This window comes from Zootoca vivipara, chromosome 10 (assembly GCF_965207765.1).
Source record: "Zootoca vivipara chromosome 10, rZooViv2.hap1.1, whole genome shotgun sequence".
NCBI classification, from domain to species: domain Eukaryota; kingdom Metazoa; phylum Chordata; class Lepidosauria; order Squamata; family Lacertidae; genus Zootoca; species Zootoca vivipara.
In genome coordinates this window covers 59,335,388-59,361,940 of record NC_142593.1, presented here as the reverse complement: position 1 = coordinate 59,361,940, position 26,553 = coordinate 59,335,388, and the positions used below count along the sequence as shown (strand labels likewise).

Below are 26,553 nucleotides of genomic sequence, written 5' to 3'. Positions count from 1 at the left end.
TGCATCTGGAACTTTCAAACTGCTGGGGAATTTGAGAGTGAGAAACAGTCCTAAAACAGGCCACAAAACAACATTCAGCCATTCCTAAAAGACATCCCTGTTGTTCTTCTCTGTTTTGCCCAGAGCGCTCTTTCAACAATGCCATCCATGTGCCAGGTTTGAATGCCAAAGGCTCCCAGAGAGAGGAGGTATTGTTGGCAGTTGTTTCCCTACAAGGAAACTCCGTTTATATGAAAGCTGGTCACAGCTAGATGCTTGCAAGGCATGTTGATCCAGACTGATGAGGGTTGGTTGGCTGGGAAGCTGTCACAGAAGTTTGTTTCACTCGGGCAACGCTCCTACACCAAGGTGCTTCTGTTGCATTCCTTTCTTCTACTACCTTCCATCACCTCTTGTCACTCTGCCAGCAAGTAGGAACATAAAGAGAGAGTCTGGCTGCATCACACCAAGCCCTTGCCTAGTCTGGAATCCTGTTTCCCATAGTGGTGGCACACAGAGAAGGGCCCATACATGCCAAGTTGCTGTCAGAGAAATAAGGGACCGGGTCAGAAATAGCAGACCGGAAGTAGCGCTGCTGCCATTTTGGAACTGGGCGGAGCATGCTCAGAAGTGACTTTTGATGCTGCTTTGCTCAGTTCCAAAATGGCCGCCGCGCCAGAAGTCGCACTGCAGCCATTTTGGAACTGGGCAGAGCAGCATCAAAAGTCGCTTCTGAGCATGCTCCGCCCAGTTCCAAAATGGCCACCGTGCCAGAATAAACCGGGGGGAAACAAAAAAATCCGTTTTTTCAGCTAGGAACAGCTGGAAAAACGGGGATTTCCTGGGGAAAACAGGAGACTTGGCAGCTATGGAAGGGCCTCGGAGGATGATCCTAGAGTTTGAGTCGGTTTATATGGGGAGAGGCGGCAGTGGCATAGCGTGGGTTGCCAGTGCCCCAGGGCCACACAGAGGAGGCGTGGGAAGAAGGGAAATGGATGGGATACACATGCACATCCAATTGCCTAATGGCGTCCACGTCACCCAGGAGAACACAGCCACAGAGATAAGAAAAGAAGCGTCGTTCCGCTGTCTGGAGATGTCACTTCCTGGTTCACATGGAAAAGCTGTTTTCAACAGAGCCCAGCGATGGAAGCGTGCAGCTGTATTGACGCAACACCAGGGTTGGAATTTTGCACCTGGGGCAACCACCCCTGTGCCCCCCCATGCTATGCCACTGAAAGGAGGTCTTTGAGGTATGATGGTCCTGAGCCGTTTCCGAACGCTTCTGAATGCCAGTTGCCAGAAACCACAAGAGGGGAGAGTTGCTCTTGTGCTTGGATCCTGCTTGCAGCCTTTCCATGGGCACATGGTTGTTCACTGTGAAAACAAGATGCTGGACTTGACAGCCACTGTCCTGATCCAGCAAGCTCTTCTTCTGTTCTTATTATGTGAAATCTGAAGGCAATTACAGTGTTGAGATTTCAAACGATGGCCACAACATATTTGGGTGGAAAGTACCTGCAAATCATCATTTGTGTCTCTGTGGCTAGGAAGAGGTGGAAAATATTGTTCATTGTGTGCTACATTGCTCCCTGCAAAATGTACTTTTGTGCTGTTTGTTTTCCCCGATGGATGGCTGATGGTTTCTAAATTTGACTGGCTGACTGATCCGCTTTGCATGCCAAAAACCAGAGATCCAGTCTGCAGGCAGGGCTGGAAAATTCTGAAATTACGGAGAGCTGCTACCAGTCAGGGTTGACAAAACTCAGTTACCTGGTCTAACTCTGTGTAAGTCAGTATTCTATAAAAAGTCCTTCCAGTAGCACCTTAGAGACCAACTAAGTTTGTCATAGATATGAGCTTTCGTGTGCATGCACACTTCTTCAGATACCTGAAGAAGTGTGCATGCATACGAAAGCTCATACCTATGACAAACTTAGTTGGTCTCTAAGGTGCTACTGGAAGGATTTTTTATTTTTATTTTGACTGCATCAGACCAACACGGCTACCTACCTGTAATCAGTATTCTATGTTCCTCCAGAGATGCCTGGCTTTGCCAACCACACAAGTTCTTGTGGAGCCATGGGTCTCCAGGATCTGAAATAGATTCCCTGGCTGTGGATGGAAGGCTTAGCAGAATTTAGGGTGGACATTTTGAACTCATTGAATCATTTCTGGAGGGAATCAGCCTTGGGTAACTTGTGACCAAACTTGTGAGGCTTGATTCTTAGCCTCAGTTTTTCCAATCTGTATAATGGGAGCTTCAAAAAATTAGTGGGAAGCAGGATGAGATAAGGGTGGTGAAATATCCTATGTGTACACCTTCTATGTGTACAGTGGCTGGCATAACCCACCTCTGATGCCTTCAGTTTGGGAGGAATACTTGGTTGACTATGGAGGGGAGCCAGTTCGCAGTCATAGAATCATAGAGTTGGAAGAGACCACAAGGGCCATCCAGTCCAACCCCCTGCCGAGCAGGAAACACCATCAAAGCATTCTTGACATATGGCTGTCAAGTCTCTGCTGAAAGACCTCCAAAGAAGGAGACTCCACCACACTCCTTGGTAGCAAATTCCACTGCCGAACAGCTCTTACTGTCAGGAAGTTCTTCCTAATGTTTAGGTGGAATCTTCTTTCTTGAAGTTGGAATCCATTGCTCCGTGTCCGCTTCTCTGGAGCAGCAGTCCTTTGGAGAGGAATATGAGCCTTTAATTATTCTGATTCTACAAAGATGATTTATGTGCAATGCTTTCCAGGCACACCTATAACTTGGTTATTATTATTCCTGGCTGCTCTTTTGGATTTTCTTTTTAAGGCAAGGGTTTAATTGCAGGTAGTAGGGTGGATTGTGAACAGCCCGATAGACATCTGCCATGAGCAATTTGGGCGTGGTAGATCTTGCCTCCGGCAGGGAGGATAAATTAGGTGCTGTTTTGCACTACCAAGCTCTATGGCTACCTCTTTCATGTTTATTAATATCTATTTCTATTCATTAAAGCATTTCTATACCCCATTTCATTGCCAACAACAAGGCTGGTGTACAGGAAAACAGATGTATAATAAAATCACAACTCAGCTGCTAGGCCAATGGAAAGCTCAGTACAAGTTGCAGCGGTACAAGTTGCAGCACAAGCAGCAAGTGCTGACTGCCACAATTCAGAGAGGAGGTGGTTCTACAGAGATGGCAGGACTCCAACTCTATGATTCTATGCACAATTTGTGGCCCATCAGACTCGATACAACTCACCAGCCACATCTGACATGCTTTTGAACATCTGCATGGAACTGCTGAGGGAGGTTACCTGGAGATTTGGGGGGCAGTGTCATCAGTATACCGATGATATACAACTCAATCCTTTTTCTTCAAATTCAAGGGAGGCTACAGAAGTTCTGAAAACGTCCTGGGGTCTGTGAATGGGCTGGAATTGCTGTTGGCCAGGGGCTGAGCCAATGTGAGGTTCGACGCTCATCTTGAGATGGATTACTATCATCTCACCTTGTGATGTGATTTGTATTGCTATCACCCTCCCTTGATCATCCTTAAATACTTGTTTCGGGTCTAACTTAGATTTAATGTATAATACCACTCCTCTTTCCTTTGTTTTATCTGAGGTTATAAATTCCATTCCAAATATTTTATTTATCAATACTTTTCTATGTCTTTCAGCCACATGAGTTTCTTGTAGGCAAACTATATCCAAATTTTGTTTTAAGATTTCATGTTCAATTTTAATCCTTTTTGTTTTACCATGTAAACCATTTACATTCCAAAATAATATCTTAAGATCAGCCATTCTGATATTTATCTTTTAATTAGAATCTTGTTTCTCTTTTAATTCTTCTTGAATACCTGTAATATCTTTGGGCGTTTCCTCTTCCTCACCTCCTGTTGCTCCCTGTTCCCCTACCATTGGTTTAGCTTTTCCTCTTTTTTATATCTCCTCCAAAACCTTCTGTGCCTCGTCCATGTCTCTGCATCTCTGTTTCTTATTTTTGTATGTAAAAGAAATTACTTCTCAGAGTTCTCATCTATAAGGTATTTTATTGTTTCTCGAAGGCATCTGTTAGAAAGTTATAATTTATGCGTTTTTTAAGAAGGCAGGCTGGAATTTCCTTCAGAATGATGATATTCTATCCTCAAATTTGAAATCTGTTTTGGTAGTTGGTTTGCATTATTCTGTCTTTAATTGATCTTGAATTGAAAATCACCCAACAGTGTCCTGGTAATTCCCTAATCTTTGCAAAATTTGATTTAACGTGATAGATCCTGTCAATTGAACCATCCAGCTCCTCCTCCTATATTCCTAACCATTCAGACAATGTGTTAATTAAATACTCTTTTACGTTCTCTTCCTCTTCCTCTGGGACGCCTCTAAAAAGTAAAATTGTATCCCGCTGCTTCATTTCCTAAGCTGCTATTGCATCCCAGCTTGTTTCCTGAGTGGCACAGACAGGTATGAGGTTAAGATTAAAACTGGCCAGGAAGATGCAAGGGTGTTTCAAAGAGGAATTGTTTCTCTTTGTGTGATCAACCAACCAACCAACCAACCAAAAGGTCTCGGAGTCCTGAATATTCTGAACCTTATTTGAAGCAGACTGACAATGTATAGTCAAATTGACAGATATCACTGAAAATGATGGAAGCATGTAGCTGTCTCAAGACTTCTGGAATCTGTCAGACCCCCTTCCAGGCCCAAATGTTTTCCTTTCCCTTTTTTCTTGGAGGAAGGTCCCCCCCCCAATTTAGGCCATAATCTGTGTATGCAGGCATGGGATCAGCTCTCCATTGGATGGAGAGGACAGGGGAGAGAAAATAATCATATAAAAACAATGGCTTTTGGAAAGGGAAAAGTTGATGCAAAAAGGTTGATTCATAGAGAGAAAGGCAGACCACATAGAAAGCAATGTCTAGAGTTTTCATTAAGTTCTCTACAAGTGCTCTCAACACAAATGGAAGCCCAGCTGCCCCGCAGCTGCTCTTTGTGGCACTCGGAAAGCAAGGAGAGCTGTTCCTGCTTCCCTGCCTTTTCTGAAGACCTGCTTCTGGGCATGCCAATTCTCGGCCTCACTGCCTTGCCATGTTGTTTTTTAGCATGGACAGGAGATGTTGACTGGGCACAATCTTTGGATTGATCCGTCCGCCGCAGCGTCTAAACAGCTCCTCGCTGGCAGCCACTGCAGCATTGGACACAGCCACGTCCAAGTCTCCCTGAAGGTCCAGGAGAGCTGCAATGGAAGAAGGAACATGAGAACCACAGCAGAATCCTCCTGGATCAGGCCAAGGTCCTGCGTCCTGTTCTCACAATGGACAACCAGATGAGCCAACAGGAAACCCATAAGTGGGACCCGAGCACAAGAACCCGGTTCCCTCCTGTGGTTTCCGGCAACTGGTGCTCAGAAGCATTTCTGCCCCCAACTGTGGAAGCAGAGTAGAGCCATTGATACCCTTTCCTCCAATCGTTTCTCAAAGCCATCCAGGTTGGTGGCCATCGCTCCCTCCTCTTGTAAGCTGCCCTAAAAACACAGTTATAAATCACATATAGATATTTAAAGAGATAAATTCAAAGGAGGGACAGGGCTATGTCTTGTCAGGAGCGAATGCCTCTCATGATAAGGACAGAAGGAGCTGCCTGGAACAGAGTTAGGCCCATTGGGTTGCTGAGTTCAGTATTGTTTACATGGAAGAGGTTTCTAGGACTGGCCGTTTTTTGATGTGGAAATGAGGAGAATTTACACACACGGGGGACCCCCCCCCTTACCATTGGCTCTCCTGGCTTTGGCTGATGGGAGTTGTAGTCCAACAACATCTGGAGGGGGGTGATGTGCAGGACAGGAGAATTGCAAAACAACGGGGTTGCAGTGGCAAAGAAAAGCAGCCTGGGAAGGGAGCTGGACTCCCTGGGTAGCGTGTGATATTTTAGGGGGTGAAACTTAATTTTTGACAAATTCTTCAGTGAAAGGTCTTTAAAATATGTTTTTGGGTGTGAGAAATTAAAATCTGCTATTATTTTTGTGACTGAACAACATTTAGCACGGTAAGTCTATGTCTGATGAAGCAAGAAAAAATGCTTTTGGAAAAATCAAAGAATTTTAACTTCTGAAAATGTAAGGTAATTACATTAATACTGAAATAAAAATAACCAAAATTCTTAGGACTCATTTTTAATTATTTCTATGCAGTTTTACACACATTTGCTTACCAAGCAAAACTAAATCATATTCATTTCACCCAAGTCATGTTACAACTTTTTAGCACCCTCGCTTTCTGAATTTGAAAGCTGAAAAATTCAGCACGCCCTACTGTGACAATTCATTTCGCCTTTGTGTTGCTAGGTAAATTAATGCCAGTTGTTAGAGAAAGAAACACGGTTTCTGTTCAAGTCCAAGTGTACAGAAACAAAACTTTTGTTGTTAGGTCTAATCCAACTATATTATACTTTGCCAATGCAATTCCTTGCCCAGCACAAACATCAGATTTCCCGTCATGTTAGTGGCTAGAAGAACATGGGAATCAAAATCATGAAGGGAAAGGAGACTGCAGGGGCTGATAGTAACTAAAGTGGGATAATCTGGGATTAATGAGATTGGAAAAAGTAGTCCTGTGATGAAAAGATCTCTGCAAGGAAAGAGCCGGTTTGATCCTTACCCAGAAAAACGTCGTCAATCTGTTTGCTGCTCACCACATCAGGTTTCATAAATTGTGCATTGCACGCTAGACAGATCAATAGAAAATTATCAGTTTTTGCATTTGTCCCGCTTAAAAACATTAATCAGACCTGAGGAACAGAGGCTGTTGGTACTCTATAAAAGGGGCTAACAACTTCTGGATCACTTTAACAATTTGCTGGTTTAATCGTAGGAACCCAGGAAGCCGACTGATGCTGGGTCAAAGCATTGCTCTATCCAGCTCAGGACTGTCTACACTGACTAACGGGCTCTCCAGGATTCCATACAGGGGAAATGGTGTGGCGTAGTGGGGGCTACAGGGGGGATTGCCCCAGGCACAAAAAGGTTGAGGGGTGCGTCTCTGTTTTAATACAGGCAATACTCGTTTTGCGTGGGAGTTATGTTCCAGACCCCCCCCCCACGCATTGGTGGGGGCTGCATAAAGCATTCCACCCCACCCTTGTTCCGCCCTGCCGTACCCCACCCCCTTTCGACCCTTGCTCTGCCCTTTTAGTGACATCTTAATGATGTTCTGGTGACGTTTCCGTGTCACTTCCAGTGCGCACAGTGCATCAATTGCAAAGAACCACTCACTGCCTGTATTTAAAAGTGGTAGCCCACCCTGGGACCTTGGGGCATGGAGCTGGTAAACAACAACAAACAACAACAACAATGGAGAAGCGCCTGACTTGCTGTGGGCAACTGGTAGAAAGAAACTGCTTTCTGGGTGCAGCCTCCCTTTAGCGCTCTCCTTTGGACAGAGTTGGGCAGCGCATGACACCTGGAGTTGCATCTCAGCCTCCAGGTATCCCGGCTGAAATCCCACTTCTGGCTCATGCCCTGAAACCCCCCTTTCCTCTTAAGAGCCTTGTTTTCAATTACCTATCAATATCGTCGCTGCCTCGCGATGCGCAGGGTTCCTGCTCTTTAGGTATTCCGTCATCTGCATGAGCATGTCTGGCAACCTCTGCCTGTATCTCCACAACTGGGGGGTGGGAGTGGAAAGGAAGGCAAGCGAGGGGCCAGGTTAGTCTTTTGTAAAACTCCATTTCTATCCCTCGTGGTGGCCAAACAATACTTGAAAAGTATAACCTCATTATTTCCGAATTGGCCACCCACAGTAATACTACTGACTTTATATAACGCAGAATCATACTTCATGCCCAAGTATTGAGAGGACAGGAAATGTTAGTTGGTTTAGTTGGTAGAACTATGGAGGCAGAGCAGAGCCATCAGAGCAGAGCCACCCTCCATCAATTTGTCCAGCCTTATTTTAAAGCCATCCAAGCTAGTGGCCACCTGTGCGTCTTGTGGCAGTGAGTTCCATAGCATAACTATGGATGTGGCAGTGTTGGTGGGCCTCGGTTTGTGGCTGTGCTACACATCAATAATAGTGACAAAATGTCTCAGAAGACATCTGTGATGGAGAAGGCAAGGGCAAGCTGGGGGCTGCGGCCGGCTGATGCTGATGCCACAGATGCAGACACAGGGAGATGAGAAGGTAGATGCTGCAGCCACATACCCTCCAACATTTCTCCCATTCCATAATGCTAATTTTACTATTTATACCCCACCCACCTTACTGGGTTGCCCCAGCCACTTTCGGCAGCTTCCAACACACATAAAACCATAATAAACCACTAAATGTTAAAAAAACCTTCCCTATACAGGATTGCCTTCAGATGGCTCAGAGGTCAGATAACTGCATACCCTCCAACATTTTCCCAATGAAAATAGGGACATCCTAAGGAAAAGTGGGACATTCCGGGATAAAATCAGAAACCGGGACGGCTTCTCTAAAACATGGACGTCCCTGGAAAATAGGGACACTTGGAGGGTCTGCAGCCACACCTAATCCAGGAGGGTGCACATCAATACACCACAATGGCATAAAACTGGGGAGTTAATTTAGCAGAGGGAGAGAGGGAGGAGCAGCTAGGGGTGCTGCAGATGTTGCACAGCATCTTTCTAAGAAAAAAATCAGCATATCCCCCCTCCCTATTTCTCAAGAGTCTATTTTGCAGAATTTTATCTAGATATTCTTCCACTTCCTCACCCAAGCCGTGATCTGGGGCATTGTGGTGGATACAAAATATTAGCCAGGCAGTAGAATAAAATAATCCTGCAACTCCCACTGCCCACACCAAACACACACAGTTTGGGCGGAAAGTATGTGAGTCCCAAACTTAAGAAATGGTGGGGAAATTTCTTCTTCTCTGAAGCAAACTTGTGAAAGAGTCTGGAGGGAACAGTTGACCATGTTAATTTTACTCACAATGTACTTGGAGATAACTGAGAATCTGTAGTAGAGTTTGTCTTGCTGCCCAAACTCAAAGATGTCACTGGGCAGCTCCCCCAGTTTCAGGAAGGTGACAATTGTGTTAAGGACAATTCGACAGTCCTAGAATCGAAAGGAGGGGTGACATTTTACTTCACATCAAGCCTTAGGCTTGCAACAGCTTTGAAAATATACATATCTGCATTAAGGCCGCAATGCAAATAAAATGCAGAGCGTAACCCAGGTAGGGTTGAAAACACAACTAACCCACCGGGAATTAAGCACCTGTAAACCCTGAGCGCTCACCTACGTTTTTAACAAGCATCAAAACGCCACTAATGTAGGGGCTCACCTGCGCTCAGAAGGGAAGTGATTCCATAGAGAGGAGCCACCCTGAAAAAGACCCTCCCTCTGGTTACTGGCTGCTAAATGAACCTCCACCAGGCCGGCCTCTTCAGCTGATCACAGTGACAGCAGAGGAGTCAAGGCTTAGCTTCCAATCCTAGGAACTCAAACCTGGATGTATCAGATGGTGTCTAATGACCAGGATATAAAACCAACCCTGCAAGGCTTCCACTCCTTAAAGCTAACCAGCCTCGATCAGAAGACTTCCAGAACCAACTTCCTTGGAAAGTGGTGGCCTCTCCTTCACTGGAGGTTTTTAAGCAGAGGTTGTAGGACCATCTGTCAGGGATGCTTGAGTTGGGATCCCTGCATTGCAGGGGGTTGGACTAGAGGACCCTTGGGATCCCTTCCAACTCTATGATTCTGTGGTTCGATGACTCTCTGATGGTTCCAACCTTTTGCAGAGCAATCCCAACCACAGCATAGTATCTGCAGAGCAAGTGACTTGAGCAAGGGAAAAGGGGTAAAAAAAGACCCCAGGATCTCTAACTTATCTGACCTGGACAGAAAAATCCCTTTTTAACCTCAGGTGCTGTGATGACACAGACCCCAAGCACAATCGAGGCCCACGCATTCAAGACCAGTCTACGCTTTACTTGATCTGTGGGGCAAGATGTGATGATTCTCCAAGCCCTGCTGGAACACGTAGAGCAACGCTTCTCGTGTGGAAATTCCCAGGAAAGGGGAGAGTTCCTCAGCTGCAACAGATGCTTCGAGGACTACCCAGCATTGGTATCGTAAGGGGTTTCCACGGGCAGAGAAACATTGCTCTGCATTCCAGCTGCGTGCGGAGAGTTGCCAGGGAGAAGCGGTTTGCCAAAGGGGCCAGGCAATGCCCAGACTGGCCCTTCCAACCTCAACTCACCTCTCCGCTCACAGGGTCGGTCAGCTGGATTATCAGGGGGACGAGGCTCCTGAGGACGCTGTCTTCCGCCCTGTTTTTGTGCTCTTCCTTCATGCCTCTCAACAGCACCCCGAAAAGACTGATGGAGCAAATCCTGATGTCATTGTCCTCCTGAGGAGAGAGAGGAGGAGAACGCCAGTCAGTCCCAAGTGCTGTGCAGGGCAAACCCGTCTCACAGCTTCCGGGGAGTTTAGCTGAACAAACGCTTCTCGTTCTCTATGGGTCTGGTTGTTTGAGGGTGTTAGCCTGGCCCACACAACAGGGGACCAACCCTTTGCCCACCACCATCAAGGAGCTTAGTGGACTGAGTTCATCTTGGTGCCTCTAAAGTTGTGCCAGCCTCCCCTGCTGGCAGACAGAGTCACCTGAAGTGCTGGTGAAGCAAGAAGTCTTGCAGATTAGGCCAGTGGGATCACTTGTGGGGAGGGTGCTCAAAGCCGAGTGGGGTGACAGAGGGGTGCTTGAGGTATAAATGTGGCGTGGTGTGTGCGCATGACATGTGCATGTCACACAGCGCCAGCCCTCTCAATCGTGGGGGCAAGCTGGTGCAGCTGGTGTTCTGAATTTCATTGTGTTATTATCTTCTTTATTTCCCCCCATAAGTCTTTATTAAGGCTTTTCCATAATACAAGAAAAGAAAGGAAAGTGATCTAAATAAAAACAGAAAGAGAAACGGAAATGCAGAGTCTTCTCTCAAGGGTAGCTCTTAACCCTTGTCTCACACGGAAAGAGGAGGACCTGGGAGGTTCCCTTCCTTCTCCCACCCTGGGAAGTCTTCTCTTCCCTGTCTCTCACTCAGGGACCTTCACCAACAAGCCATCACCTTCCTTGGAACCCAACATGGGCGTAGCCAGGATTTATGTTGGTGGGGCAGGATTTATGTTGGGTGTGTGTGTGGGAGCAGAACCAAGGTATATGTGATGTGATTGGTCAGTTAGTTAAGTATTTTTATTTATTTAATTTACTTACTTACTTACTTACTTACTTACTTGAAGGGGCAGTTGCCCCCGTTGACCATGCCCAAAGAGCCCAATAATGGCCCTGAGCAAAGGACACCAAGGAAAACAAAAGGAAAAGAGAGAAGAAAGAAGATGGAAGGAGGGAAGGAGGGAAGGAGGGAAGGAGGGAAGGAGGGAAGGAGGGAAGGAGGGAAGGAGGGAAGGAGGGAAGGAAGGAAGGAAGGAAGGAAGGAAGGAAGGAAGGAAGGAAGGAAAAAAGGAATTTTGATGTTGTGTTATCTTCCTTAGAGGGTCGTGCAAACCTCTACTTTGAATACAGTGGTAACTCGGTTCTCAAACGCCCTGGTACTCAAATGCCTTGGTTTCCAAACGCCAAAAACCTGGAAGTATAAGTGTTCCGGTTTTTGAACGTTTTTCGGAAGCCAAACGTGTTGGCTTTTTTTTCCGGGGTGCTTGCACCAATCAGAAGCCATGCCATGAACATTTCGGAAGTCATGTGGTGAGAGCCAGTGTGGTGTAGTGGTTAAGAGTGGTACACTTGTAATCTGGGGAACCGGGTTCGAGTCTCCGCTCCTCCACATGCAGCTGCTGGGTGACCTTGGGCTAGTCACACTTCTCTGAAGTCTCTTAGCCCCACTCACCTCACAGGGTGTCTGTTGTGGGGGAGGAAGGGAAAGGAGAATGTTAGCCGCTTTGAGACTCCTTCGAGTAGTGATAAAGCGGGATATCAAATCCAAACTCCTCCTCCTCCGCCTCCTCCTCCTCCTCCTCCTCCTCCTCCTCCTCCTCCTCCTCCTCCTCCTCCTCTTCTTCTTCTTCTTCTTCTTCTTCTTCTTCTTCTTCTTCTTCTTCTTCTTCTTCTTCTTCTTCTTCTTCTTCTTCTTCTTCTTCTTCTTCTTCTTCTTCTTCTTCTTCTTTCTTCTTCTTCTTCCAGAACTGAGTAAAGTACGAGAACCAAGGTACCCCTGTTTTTGGTGCTTTTGTTTTTACTATTTATTTTGCATTTTTGTTTTTGAGGCTTTTTCAGTTAATTAGTTTTTGTGACTGTGTGGAACCCAGTTCAGCTACTGATAGATTGACTGTGTGACTGTGGAAATGGATAAAAGTCCCCCATCCAAAGAATGACTATCATCAGTGCAGGTAAGAAAAAAAAAACTATTTTAATTTTTATCATCTACAATACTGTCTTATGTATTTTATAGTACGGTGCATTGATTATTACTTTCATTTTATGGATCAATGGTCTCGTTAGAGAGAAAGCGGAGGCTTGACAGCCATCTGTCAGGAATGCTTTGATGGTGTTTCCTGCTTGGCAGGGGGTTGGACTGGATGGCCCTTGTGGTATCTTCCAACTCTAGGATTCTAAAATTCATGTTAAATTGCTTTTTTAGGTGTTGTATTTAAAAGTCTGGAATGGATTAATCCATATTGCATTACTTTCTATGGAAAAGCGCACCTTGGTTTTGAAACGCTTTGGTTTTGGAACAGACTTCTGGAACGCATTTCGGTACCCTGTGATTCTTTTTATAGTGTAGGGGGCACTGGGGATGAGGCTATGGAACCAAAGGGGCAGCCCCCCCCAAAATGTTTGGGAAGCACCAGGGCATGGATGAAGCCCATTTCTAGTAGGCTTGTTGACTTACATCATTGAAGTGTTTCAAGAGTTGAGGATAAAGGCTGCACCCGGCTGAGCTGTATTCCTCCGCCTCCAAGTGTTGGAACAGGAGTTGCAGGCACTTAATGGACTCCTTGGCAATACTCTTGTCCTGATTGTAAGTGCAGCTTATCAGGGGCGAGACGAAGCCATTCAAGGACTCTCCCTGAAGGAAGCAAGGGAGCAGGTGAGGGAACACGGTCACTGCAGAGAGGTCAGCGCACGCAGACGCTGTTTGCACCCAAAAAGCCACAGCGTAAGCGTTACACAAAAGTAAACAACCCAAACGGGTGCTCTCTCATGAGTCGTTGTACAAGGTGAGGGCATCCCATAGGGGAAGGGACCAGAGCTGGAGCGTCTGCTTGGCATGCAGAAGGTCCCAGGTTCAAGCCCCGGCTTCTCCACGCAGGGTTGGGAGAGACTCTTGAAACCTTGGGGAGCTGCTGCCAGTCAGTGTAGCCAGACCATTGGATCGACTCACTTGAAGGCAGCTTCCTTCGAGGCAGGTGCTGATCTGCACCTGAGAATAAGGCTGCAGCAGAACAAGGGAGTCTCATTTCAACTGCCTCATTGAAAGGCTGGTATGGCTACCGCAAAGCGTTGTTGGGTTATTTTGTGCACTGCTTGATAATGTGCCCCCCGCCACCAATCTCTTACCTCCAGTGGGTGCTGCAGCAAGTAGCCCAGCCCTCGGATGCTGAAGAGCTGCATGAGGGGGTTGGCTTGGCCCATCCACTCCTTCAGGACGTCCATAATGTCTTGCTTCACGAAAAACAAGCCTATCTCCCCATGAAAAAGGAGCTGAGAAAGAAAACACTTGATGTGTGCAAGGCCAAAGAAAGTGGGGAGGGCAGGGGGAAATCTGTGCTGCGGAAACCAAAGTTCAGTACCCCATACCCTCCAAGTATCCTGATTTTCCAGGGACAGTTCCGGAATTACGAAAGCCAACCGGCTTCTGATTTGATCCCGGAATGTCCCTGTGTCCCCTGCCAGAGCTGCCGCCACCAAGCTTGGGGGGGAGGATGAGCCAGAGCTTGTCCCCAATGACAGTGGCGGCTGTGAGGGGGCCTCTCGTTGCTCCTCCATGGCCTCTCCGTGGCCACTGCTGCTGGCCTCCTCCCTTGGGCAGCTGGTAGAGGGGGCTGGAAAGCAGGTGAGAAGAAGAGAAGAGGCTGCGGCCACCCAAGCCCAGCCCTGTGTGCCATGCTGGCTCTGAGGGGCAGGGAGAAAGGGCAGGAAGAAAGGGGAGCAAAGTGCAAGGAGTTAGTTAATGCCCTTGGCTCATATAGAAGGCCTGTAGAAATTGCTGCCTCAGGCAGAGTGCAGGCCTGCCAGCCATCAATGGTGGCTCAGGAGACCTTCTGACACCCTCTGGTTTCAAAGCAGGAGCGACTGCAGGCGTTCCCCGTTCCCGACTCTCACCTCGGTGAAGAAGGCCATCCCAACCGTCCTCTCTTTAACGTCAGGGCGGCGCAAGTAGGCGTTGGCCTGTTTGAAAGTCGTTCTGAGGTGCACTTTGGAGAATGTGAACAAGGTCCTGAAACATCAAAATCAGACACAAAGGATGCAGAAGCCTGAAGCTGGCAGGAAGGACCACTAAGTGCTCCTGCATCATCATCATCATCATCATCATCATCATCATTCATTACTTGCACCCCGCCCACCTGATTGGGTTGCCCCAGCCACTACCCTCTGCTCCTCTCCAATTTCACCCACGTCGTATCCCAAGTCATATCTAGCTAAGTCAAGGAAGGATGCTTGAGAGTGCAGGGCAGTATCTTGCAAATAAATCTCCAAAGCCAGCAGAGTTTGCTGAATACAGTTTTCAGTGCTTGGAGGGGGAAGGGGAAGGTTCAGGCTCCTGCGTAATTCTGAGCTGGCAGGAAACAACCCGGATATAAATGGTGCAAAACAAGAGTGTTTCATGTGCCTTTCTTTCTTTTTAGCCAACCCCAAAATCCAGATTTGCTCTTGCGGATTTCATCCCCCCCCCCCCTTGCAGGCATGATCTGTTCTGCCCTGTTCTTATGAAACAATTATGAATGCAAACGGATTTAGAGAAGAGTGGTAAATGGTGGGATTCGCTCCCCACAGAAGATGCACCTCTTTACGCCTGTGACGCCTGAGTATTTTCAGGACCCAGCCTATTCCTGCCTTTGCAATTTGTTTCAGCTGATTTATATTCTGAATTTTAAATGGCTGTGATCCACCCCAGGACCTGCTGGAGAAGTGCAACTAATCAATTTAATTGTAATATTATTACCATTACCCCATAGGCACCCACTCGACCTCTTCAATTGGTGGAATTGGCACTATTTCAGGCACCACATAATTCCTGCTCTGCATTTGTAAGAACATTCAGTGTGTCAGTACATAACCTTTGGAACTCCCTGCCTTTTGATATCAAACAGGCACCTTCACTGTACCCTTTTGGGCACCTGCTAAGAACATTCTTGTTTAGACAAGCCTTCCAAGATGTTTAGAAAGCTGGTGCAAATGTTAATCTGGTTTTAGTCTATGGTTATTTTAACTTTTCAAAAGTCTCAAATTATTGTTGGCAGTTTTTCTAATCGATATTTTCTTGTCTTTTCTTTTTTAACCACTTTGAAGTTTGTTTGTTTTATTACAATCAAACAGCATATACATTTTCTGAAATAAATAATAAGTTTATCTCCATTTCCCAGAAAGCAGGCCTTGGGGGGGGCGCTCTTCATGTCTCACCTGCCACTCCTTTTCACCATCTTACCTTATCAGAATACGAATGCCTTCAAAAAAGTTTTCTGGACTTGATAGCATATCCCAGCACCTTTGCATCCCCAAAATGTTGTATTCTTTGACATAGCCGCCACACCCAATAAGGTTTTTCAGGGCCTGCACAGTGGTCCTGAATCAAGTGAAAGAATTAAGAATATTATATTTATTTATCCATTTTAAAAAATTGTATACTGCCCTTCACCCGTAGATCTCAGGGCAGTTCACAACATATTAATACAAGATAAAAAGTACAAAATAAATAATAAAAATGTGAACAAACCCAACCAAAAACTCCTCTCCCTCTCACAAACACTTTTGAAAGGGCGTAGGGTGTTAATCCACCAATGGCTTGACTGACAAGGAACATTTTTGCCTGGCATCTAAAGGTATATAATGAAGGCACCAGGCAAGCCTCCCTGGGGAGAGCATCCCACTAATGGGAAGCCGCCACAGAAAAGGCCCCTTCTTGTGTTGTCACCCTCCGGACTTCTCGTGGAGGAGGCACATGAAGAGGGGCCTCCGATGATGATCGCAAGGTCTAGGTAGGTTCATCTGGGGAGTTTTAGTTCCAGCCTCAATCACCAGCCCCCACAGCCTCTCACATGTTTCCAGCACAAGCTGCAACCTTTCGGCTGTGATGGAGACTTAAGGTTTCATGACATGTGAGTCTCACCACACCCAAATCAGCCCATCGTGCGTGCGGGAGAGTCTCCAACATCCCTTCCCATCCTAGTGTCCTTCAGATGTTTTGGACCACAACAACTCCCATCTTCAGCCCAGTTGTGCTGGCTGGGGCTGATGGGAGTTGTGATCCAAAACGACTGAAGAGCACAGGGGTTGGGGAAGCCTGGGTCTCTTAGCTATCCTGCCTAAGCAGAACCTCCACCTCCAAAGGAAGCCTATTCTCTTTGGTGAGGGGTGAGCCATCATGGCTATGGGTCAGGCTTGCAAGCGCCCAGAGAGAGAAGGGAGGGCCACCCCAAATGCATTAGCAGGTCCCTTACGCCAGCGGACTGAGATGCGAAGAGGGCTCTGAGAGGAGACTTCTCGCCCCCGAACCTCTTCTGCTCGTCCCGAGGACAAAATAGATCTGAGTGATCAGTGCAAGCAATAGCTGGGAGAACTTGTTCTGCAGTACATCTGAAGCTTCGGGTAAGGACAGGATGAGACACAAAGCGTTGGTAGCCTGGAAGGACAAGGACAGGACATTGTCAGATAAAGACCCAACTCTCTATGCAGGACGCAACTCAGACCCCTGGTCCATCTCAGTAATGTCTACACTGACTAGCAGTGGCTGTCCAGGGTTTCAGGCAAGTGACCCCCCCCCGACGTGGAGATGCTGGGGCCCTTCTGCATACAAAGCAAGTGCTCTGAGCCAGGGCTTTGCTCCAGGAGACCCCTCCCCCAGGCCCCCTTGCTTTGTATTTTCTGCTGCCTATTCTTTAGTAATTTTTACTTTGCTTTTGGTACTCCCCTCCTTTGGTCAACTTTCCCTGCTTTTCTCCATACTACGATGTCTGATTTTCCATGTTTTGTTGCTGTCATTGCCCCCAGCCTCATCCAGCTCCCATTCAAGAACAATCCAGGAGAGAGAGAAACTGAGGGGTTTCGTACCGCCATTGGCATTTGAGACTTGCTGTGTCGCCTGTAAGTGATTTCTGAATTGGGGTCTTCATCCTGAAGCCGTTTCAGGAGGGGTCTCAGAAGCTTGATGCTGGAATACGGATCGGAGACCAAGGCCTTCCAGATTGCTGCGGCACTTCTGCAATTTTTCAAAACAGAATTCTTCCTTTTTCCTTTTCTTAAAAAAAGCCAGGCCTTTTATATTTCCTTCATATCGCACATGCATTAGCAGAGAAAGAAACTACTATTCCCCTTTTTGATATGTAACTCGGGGCACAATTTTTTGCAAGTATGAAACTAAAATATAAATTAAGAAACCCAAATTAAATTCAGCTCTCCCCATTTCCACATCATGAAAGCTTTGCGCATTTGCTTATACAATTTTGCCTCTTAAACACCTTTTTAAAAGAAATCTCCCCTAATTTTACGTCTTTCTATATGTTATTTCTACCAGTTCATGCATTTATGTGCCTACTTGGGTGTGTGTGTGTGTGTGTGTGTGTGTGTGTGTGTGTGTGTGTGTGTGTACTACTTGACTGGAGAACTGCATTGAAAAATTCAGCATAAAGTGCGAATTTTGAAATATGACAGTTCTCGTTTTGGAAACTGCAAATGATGTAAGCTCTCACTTAAAAGTGACCCAAACTGAAATTTGTTCCCTGTCCCTCGCAACTGTCCAGAAGGGGTGTGCATGTGTGGGAAACCTGGCATGGCTTCTACCTGAATCTTGAACAGAGGTTTGATCCACATGGGTACTGCCTTTCACAGCGTGGAAGAAGCCTCATTCCCACAGAGGAAGCAGCTTCCAGAGGCCAAAAAGTTGCCAACTCTACTTCAAAAACCTGGGAGATGCCACAGAGTTGGGAAATCACCACCCGTGGCTGATGGGCTGTGGCCTGGCTTGGCGGATCGCAGGCTATGCAGGGCATCTGAGACGTCCTGAGATTTGCAGGCAAAATGGATCTATCCCCCCATAACACAGTAATCTCTTAGAGATCCTTACTCATCACAGTCCATCGAGCAGTCCAACAGGCTGTCGACCACTGGGTTGAGACGCTTCGTGGCGAGGTTGACGACTGCCGTGAGAGCCTCTTCCTTTGTCCGGGAGTCTGGGATCCTCGGGAGATGGTTGTAAATCTCCTTGACAACCATGGGCAGCTGGAAGAAGATAAAAGAAGACCGGGATAAGAAAGTGTGGTGGACCTGAAAGAAAGCGAAGGATTTGGGGGGAATGATAAATGAGGAGATAAAAAAGATGTTCAAAGTGATTATAACAAACAAAACAAAACTGAAGCTTTTGGGGTTATAGGGACAGGAGTTCCAGAAAAGACGATTAAGTTATTTGTGTATATAAGCAGCTAGGATTCTCTATGCACAGAAATGGAAAGATGAAGAAGTTCCCAGCAGAAAAGAATGGATAAGCAAAGAATAGATTGGGATGGAAAGTAGGAAAAGGGAAAAGGAAAAAAGTAGGAAAAAGAAAGGAAAATTTATTATGTATTGGAATTTTATGTGAAATTGTGGAAATTTTTATAAAATATATTTTTAAAAAAATACCAGGATGAGAAAGAAATGACTATTTGTTTATTTGCTTGTTTGAAAATGTACACTGTATTTAGATTTTCAATAGAGCTTACAAAAGAGAACCCAAAAAGAAATATAAAACAGATCAAAGAGCCAGCTTAACTCATCTCTCCTGTTAATTTAGGAAGCTGCACCTTGCAATAACAATGGTCCATGAACCTCTGTGTTGTTCACATTGTGTTTCCTTTGCATTGACATGAACAGGGTGGAAGAATGCAATTAAAATACTGTCACAGCAGACAGCGATATGAAAAACATGGTGGTTGGTTTTTGGAAGCCGAACTGCAGCAGAATGGAAACAGAGGCGTAAGCCACAGACACGGAAACCGATGCCTTCTTACATCCCTGGAAACAAGCTAATTCTACGTTTGAAGAGAATGTTTCATTTATAGGACACCTGCTCCCCCCGCCTCCATTTTGAGCCTTACATCTTCCATGTCCATCCCGCATTCCTCAAGGAAGGAACTCAGCAGCACTCCTGCAGCCTGCGAGATGACTCTGTCTTCTACTGTCAAGTTGTCGATCGCCTTCAACACAACCTCATTGATCTGGCCTGGCGTGAGGTGCTCCCCAAAAGCCTGGTACAAAGAAGAAAGAAGAGGGAGTTTTCTTCTGCTCCACACTCCGACCACTTTTAAGTAGTCCAAGGGTGCGCGCCTTCACAAACAAAGTGAAAGACATATGCACTCAGCCTTGCAGAGGGTTGAACTAGATGACCCTCAGGGTCCCTTCCACCTCCCCAATTCTGATTCTATTTATATGTTTATTTAAGCAACTGAAAGATTTCACAACAAACAAAACTAAGAGTCAGGTGACGCCTTGCTATTTTTTAAAATTGGTTAGTCAGACTAGAAAATAAGATAACTTTTCTCGCAGAAGCAGAGAGGGCGAGTAATAGTGGATATCAGTTATATAATCAATCAATGCCAAACGAAGTCAGATTTGGTGGGAACCTGCAGGCTGTGTGTTTATTTCTTAATATATGTCAAAAACATCCACCACAATGGTGGCACAGTCCAGGCTTCCTCAACCTCGGCCCTCCAGGTGTTTTGAGACTACAATTCCCAGCATCCCTGACCACTGGTCCTGCATGGGAGTTGTAGGCCAAACACATCTGGAGGGCCGAGGTTGAGGAAGCCTGGCATAGTCCATTGGCACCTCATGAAATGGGCACCAAACGAGTCAACTTTTCATACTCTTTCTTTGCCCAAGGTGGCAATGCATGGCTCTCTCTCCTCCCCATTTTATCCTCATGAGGTAGTTTAGACCGAGAGACTGTGACTGACCCCATGAGTTTCCTGGCTGAGTGGGGATCTGAACCCTAGGTCTCCCAGCACCTGGTCAGACTCTCTAGCCACTGCACCACACTGCCTCTTCTCGATCCAGCAAAAGTGATACATGCAGGGTATCAGCTCTCCTCACCACAGGGGCCCATCAGATGCACAGCGCAGCTAGGGCTGCTCCACAATTCTCCTGCAGGATACATTGGCCTGGCAGGTTGCAGCTTGTAATGCATATGGGTCTCTATCCAGGGCTCACAGTTGTGGCAATGCCTGAGTAGTTTGGGTTGGGATCTATCTGTCTATATCTATCTATCTATCTATCTATCTATCTATCTATCTATCAATCAATCATCTATCTATCTATCTATCTATCTATCTATCAATCAATCAACTATCTAACGTTTTGTGTAATGTGACCTTTTTAAATAAGTAGAATTTGGCATGCACTTGTCTTCAAAGGATTTATTCTAATACAATGCATTTCCATATGTTATTTACACTAATATATACATTTTCTGGACACTTTTAGCTTGCACAATCCTTTTTGTACACACTGGCCAGGAAATGGCATTGAAAAATTCGAGGATGTGTGAATTTCAAAGGCGGCTTGTGTTTCCATTCTCATGTTGTTTCATGAAGCCTGGGTTTGATAGCCTTGGCCAGTGTTTCTCAACCAGTGTGCCTCCAGATGTTTTGGGACTACAACTCCCATCATCCCTAGCTAGCAAGACCAGTGGTCAGGAATGATGGGAGTTGTAGTTCCAAAACATCTGGAGGCACACTGGTTGAGAAACACTGGCCTTGGCTTTAAATGTGAACTGCTCTGAATCTCTCCCTCATCCCCTAGAAGGCGTAGGCGGCCTGAGGAGGTTGGTGGAGCAGGGCCCCATTGGCCTGAATGGACGAACCTCTGCTAACCAAGAGCTGGCTGCGGTCTTAGCAAGAAACAGTCCCAAAAGCCACACCTACCTTGGCCACTTTGGAGATGTCATTGTAGAAGACTGAGGGCCCAGGAATGAAGAAGTCTTCTCTATACCATTTCACCACATTTCCTTTCCTGTTCTTATGCCTCATCTCCACCTTCTTAGCTAAACGGGGTCAGGGTTGGGGATATGCATGCAAAAGAAAACAGCATTAGGGCTCCCTGCACAAAACCTCCAGCTTTCCCACTGTAGCCAACAAAAATATTGTCGATTTCACCTCAAAAATTGGAATTCAGAACTGGGAAAGGTTCAGAAGGGGGCAACCAAAAGACTGGGGTGGTTGCAAAGCTCTATGGTCACAGCATTTGGGGGATTTTCCGTTTAGAAAAATGGCGAGAAAAGGGAGACACAATGTATGGCAAGGGGAAAGTGGAGAGAGAGAAAGCTTTTTCTCTCTCCCTCCTAACACGAGAACTCCGGGAGCTCCAATGAAACTGAAGTTTCAGGATGGTCCTTCTTCTTGCAGTGCACAGCTAAACTTTGGAACTCCCTGCCACAGGAGGCATTGATGGCCACGGACCAAGGTGGCTTTCAAAGAGGATTAGGCAAATTCATGGAAGAGAAGGCTACCCAGGGCTATTAGCCATGCTGGCTCTGCTCGGCCTCCACGGTCAGAGGCAGCAATGCTTCTGAAGGCCAGTTGCTGGAAACCCCAGGAGGGGAAAGAGGTCTTGAGTTCAAATTCTGCTTGCTGGTTTCCCACAGGAATCTGGTCAGCCCCTGTGGGAACAGGATGCTGGACTGGGGTGGGCCACTGGTCTGATCCAGAAGGCTTTTCTTATGTTCCTAAGGAGTGAATCCCTCCCCTCAAACTGCCCTCTCGTCTCTGGCTAACGGGGTGTTTGCATTAGGCCAGTGCTGGCACGAATTCTGGCCCTCCTGAACTCCCATCAACCCCAGCGGCAGCCAGCATGGGCAACACTCAGGGATACTGGGAGTTGGAGCAGCCTCTGTCGGGCTACAGATCTCCCACCCTGCGGCTTGCAAGAAACACACCCTTTCCCAGCATCCCACTCACCCATTTTGGCGATCAATATATAATGGAGGTGGTACAAGGCCTCCGCGGATTGCAGCCCAATGTCCTTCCCGTTGTCTGCCAGGTGCAGGGATAAAAGTGCCACCAGCTGCCCCAGAAGGGGGAAATCCTGGGATATCTAGGAGGTGGAGAGAGAGAGGTGCACAGTCAGCCCTCATCCCACACAGCCCAGCAAGAGAAACGATCTGGCATGCTTTCAGTTGGCAAAGGTGGCAGAGGGGCGCAGGGAAAGAGACCTATGCTTAGGTGGCCCACCCAAGGGCTTTTTTCCAGCCAGAACTCCCTGGAACTCAGTTCTGGCACCTCTCAGGTAGGCGCTGTTGCCAATATAAGAGAATGAGGGAGGTGAGTTCATGGTGAGTCCTCGGGTTAAGAACTTTACTTCAAGATGAGAACAGAAATGGCGCAGTGGCAGCAGGAGGCCCCATTAGCTAAAGTGGTAACTCAGGTTAAGAACAGTTTCAGGTTAAGAACGGACCTCCAGAACAAATTAAATTCTTAACCGGAGGTACCACAGTATAGAAATGTAATACATTAAAAATAAAGAAATCTGAAATTTCAGCATTAAGCCTTGGTCACTCACATCAAAGTTTAAATGCTCGGAAACATATTTCATGAGAAAGCTGGTGCTCTTCACAGCTCTTTCTCGCTCGTAGATTTTGGGGGAGTCTATCCAGCCATTTGTGTGCTGCGGGAGAGAAATAATCATCATCACATGGACGGACAAGCATTAATCCGGGTTTGCAAATTCACAAAGCTTTGGCTATTGGCTGGATCAATCATGCTGGGACCATAGAGGGGACAAATTGCAAAAAGGGGTTGTTTTGTAAAGGAGAAAGTTTGCTCAATTTGTTCTCCTTTGTTGTTGTTGTTGTTGTTGTTGTTGTTGTTGTTGTTGTTGTTGTTATATACCCCACCTTTTTCCCTGACAGGGACTCAAGGCAGCTTACAAACAAAATAAGAACAACTTGAGATATAGAAAAAACAAGCCATTAAAAGAAACACATTGAACATTAATAGAATTAGAAATTAATTGGCTCTTGGCTTGTTTTTGTTTTATTGTGTATTTTGTGTTCTCATTTTGTATTTTCATGTTGTGAACCGCCCTGCGATCTGTCATTTGTGTGTTTGCGTGTGTGATAATTACAACACTACAACATACTCCTCACCACAGCCATAGTCTTGGAATGCAGGAAGCATCCTTAGACCAAGCCCAGCCATTGATCCACCAACCTTGGTGTTGGCCACAGGAAATGATGATTGCCAGTTGGCCCTCTGGGGTTTTAGACAGAGAGTCTTCTCCCAGCCCCACCTGGAGATGCTGAGGATTGAACCTGGGACCTTGAGCATGCAAAACAGATGCTCTGCCCCTGAGCCACGGCCCTTCCCCTAATGCTATCAGCAGAGGACATATCTTTGAAAGGAAATGGATGTGACCTTCTTTGGAGGTCTTTAAGCAGAGGCTTGACAGGCATATGTCAAGAATGCTTTGATGGTGTTTCCTGCTTGGCAGGGGGTTGGACTGGATGGCCCTTGTGGTCTCTTCCAACTCTATGATTCTATGATTCTGTGTGCCTTGCGCAAGCATTCCTAGCAGAACAGAGGCCCAGTTCACCATCAGCATCCACAACCAGTGAGTTGGCCACAGGTGCCCCCCATGCAATAATTTCAACAGGGTCTGTCCCCCGGCATGGGAGCTGCTGCTTCCCCCTGCTCTGACGTCTTGGTGGCTCCCTTACCACTAATATATCCTGCAGCGCCTCCAGAGAGGGGGCCTCCGACAGCAAGCTGGTGAGCATATTCAGGCAAGCGTTGACCGTCTGCTGATAAAAGTCCTGAAAGGAGAGAAGCAAAAGGAATTAAAAGACCCCCGTGGAAATCCCATGTGCTCTGGAGCCTTCTCATCCAGCCTCCCCTTTTCACAGTGGCCAACCAATGACCCAGTGGGAAACCCACAAGCAAGACGTGAGCTCAACAGCACCCTCCTTCCTGGGAGGTTTTTTAGCAGAGCTTGGACGTCCACCTGTCACGATTCTATGCTTCTGCTTCTGGAGCACCTCGGGTTCCCTATGCCTGGTCCTCGGACTCCAGCCACTCCTGACTGGGGCCAATGGCAGCCCATCTGGAGAAGCACACATTCTCCAACTCTATTTCTTTTCAAAGAAAGAAAAGTCATTTTGCAGCCTGTAGCCAGAATGAGAAAAGAGGGAAAGAGCCACCAGGGTGGGGGGCTGTGGTGGTAAGACTTTATTTCTATACCACCTGTCCATTGCCCAGGTGAGGGAACACCTTTTAAATGGCACACAGAATCAAGAGAATCACAGCAAGCTTCAGCAGATCCAGTTAGGGACCCAGTATATTAGGGCTATTGCAATAGGGCAGCCTTGCCCACCAGCTGCTCAGCAAATTCGCAACAATGCTTATGCAGGGGTTCAAACACAGCACACAAAGAGTCATAGACATCAATCGTTCTTTGACATACATCAAGAAAGGTTACAGGTCATGGGATATAAAGATACAGGACTTCACACTAGGCTCAACTTCCTTGGGGTGTCCCAAACCATTTGGCCCTAACTATCGTACTTTATCCTCCATTGCCATAGCAAGCAAATCTTCAGTGGGGGCTGTTGTTGTTGTTTATTGAGAAGGCCTTGTGGCAGCTGCCTCACTGCAAGAAGGGAGGTTACAGGGAAGCAGGCAGAGGGCCTTCTTGGTGGTGGGGCCCACCCTGTGGAACACCCTCCTATCAGATGTCAGAGAGATACTGTACATAATTATAATTCCATCTGAAGACATCTGAAGGCAACCCTGCATAGGGAAGTTTAAATGTTTGATGTATTGCTGTGTTTTAATTTGTTGGAAGCCGCCCAGAGTGGCTGGAGTAACCCAGTCAGATGGGCAGCATATAAACAAACAAACAAACAAACAAAATTAAATGCAGCGTAGGAGGGAGGCATGAGAATCACAAAATGCAGCATGCAGGAATCATCCGTGGATGCATTCTAGCCAAAGGTTAAATGCAATAAATATTGAAACATGATTAAAATAAAAAATATACACCCAAAGTCTCTAGTTGTTCCATCATTGTGGTGGGTCAAATGTCTGTGGCAGCATTATTTATAGCTTACACAGCTCAGACTATTTGCCCTCAAAATTTTAACCTTGCAAAGCCCATTTTCCTCCATTCATATCCCTAGAAGTAGAAGGTCCAGTCACCTGGGTCTTTGTTCCTTGCATGGGACTCCCGGCTTTGAGCTTTGTCAGCTTCAAGGAGGGCAGTGAAAACACCTTCTTTATGCTTTTCCTCACTAGCTCTGAGCGAAGTTGGGAGTCCATAGGTGGTCTCAAGGCACTGAAGAGGAAAGAGAAAGAAGGGGAGAGGAAATGATCAGCACCCAGCAGTCCATCAACCTGGTGAGGAAATAGGCACTGTGTCTGGCCAAGGGGTACAATTTCAGGGTATGGCAAGGGAGGTGCCAGGAATAGGTGGGGCAGTGACAAGCTGTAGGGAGACTGAGAAGGACCTCCCCGTACTTACGTCATGCAGCTGACGGTGATGATGGCGTGGTGCAGGACCGAAATAGAGAAAGACCCTAGCGGCTCATCTTCAATAATTTCCTGTTGTGGGGAAGCACACAGCATGTCAGAGAACTGGAGGCTCCATCCCTACCACCACCACACCAAACCCTGAATTGTGCTCCCTCTCCAGCCCAGCCCACTTGACACCTTCTTTGCAATTGGCAAGTGGGTCCTCCTAGGGGAGAAGAGTGGGCTTCCTGGATCTGGGAATCAGATCCATCTTTCACCTGCACAGAGCTCTACCTCATAAGAACATACTGTAAGACCAGCCTCCTGGACCAGGCCAATGGCCCATCTAGTCCAGCATCCTGTTCTCACAGCGGCCAACCAGACGTCTGTGAGAAACCAGGGAGCAGACCATGAGCACAAGAGCCCTCTCCCCGCCTGTGGCTTTCAGCAACTGACATTCAGAAACATTGCTTCCTTCCTCTGTGGAGGAAGAACATAGCAAACATGGCTGATAGCCATCGACAGCCCTCTCCTCCTGGGAGAACCTAGCCTCTTTTACTTAGGCGCTGGTGACATCCTGCTGAGGTTGCCACAATGTAGAGCTGCATTTCAAGAGGGTTTGGAAACTTTAGCTGGAGCAGAATGTGACCACCCAGAAACTGTTTGGGGCCAGATGCTCAGAACCTGCAACCCTGATATTTTACCAGAGCCAGACCTACACAGCAATATATTTTTTAAAAAAACCGCTCTGGGAAAAAACCCCAGGAGATTCCCCTCTTTTTCTTTTTCTTTTTTACTCACAATAATGCAGATGGTGAGATCTGCTTTGTGCGGGAAGATGACCAATTCACTATTCGTCTGCACAAGTGCCTTGGTGGTTAGAATGGCTGTCTTCATGAGGCTCTTTTTCAGAGCTT

General features: G+C 46.7%; 1 protein-coding gene across 2 annotated transcripts; it reads right to left on the bottom strand.

The window, feature by feature from the left end:
• Nucleotides 1-4,881: 4,881 nt before the first annotated feature.
• Nucleotides 4,882-26,553, bottom strand: LOC118077217 (maestro heat-like repeat-containing protein family member 7). Of its 2 annotated transcripts, XM_088652807.1 has the most exons (20): nucleotides 26,438-26,553; nucleotides 25,647-25,726; nucleotides 25,325-25,460; nucleotides 23,848-23,943; nucleotides 22,692-22,796; nucleotides 22,091-22,226; nucleotides 21,059-21,177; nucleotides 19,235-19,384; nucleotides 18,226-18,380; nucleotides 17,214-17,361; nucleotides 16,604-16,785; nucleotides 15,592-15,729; nucleotides 14,268-14,382; nucleotides 13,503-13,646; nucleotides 12,835-13,011; nucleotides 10,194-10,343; nucleotides 8,921-9,046; nucleotides 7,528-7,630; nucleotides 6,626-6,691; nucleotides 4,882-5,205 (listed from the first exon to the last, which is right to left on the bottom strand). In XM_088652807.1, exons 1-20 carry the CDS (start codon nucleotides 26,531-26,533, stop codon nucleotides 5,045-5,047), a joined length of 2,583 nt encoding a protein of 860 aa, XP_088508933.1. In that variant the 5' UTR covers nucleotides 26,534-26,553; the 3' UTR covers nucleotides 4,882-5,044. The 2 variants fall into 2 exon arrangements, with proteins under 2 accessions (XP_088508933.1, XP_088508934.1); XM_088652808.1 differs by lacking the exons at nucleotides 25,325-25,460; nucleotides 25,647-25,726; nucleotides 26,438-26,553 and having other exon boundaries at nucleotides 23,848-24,126.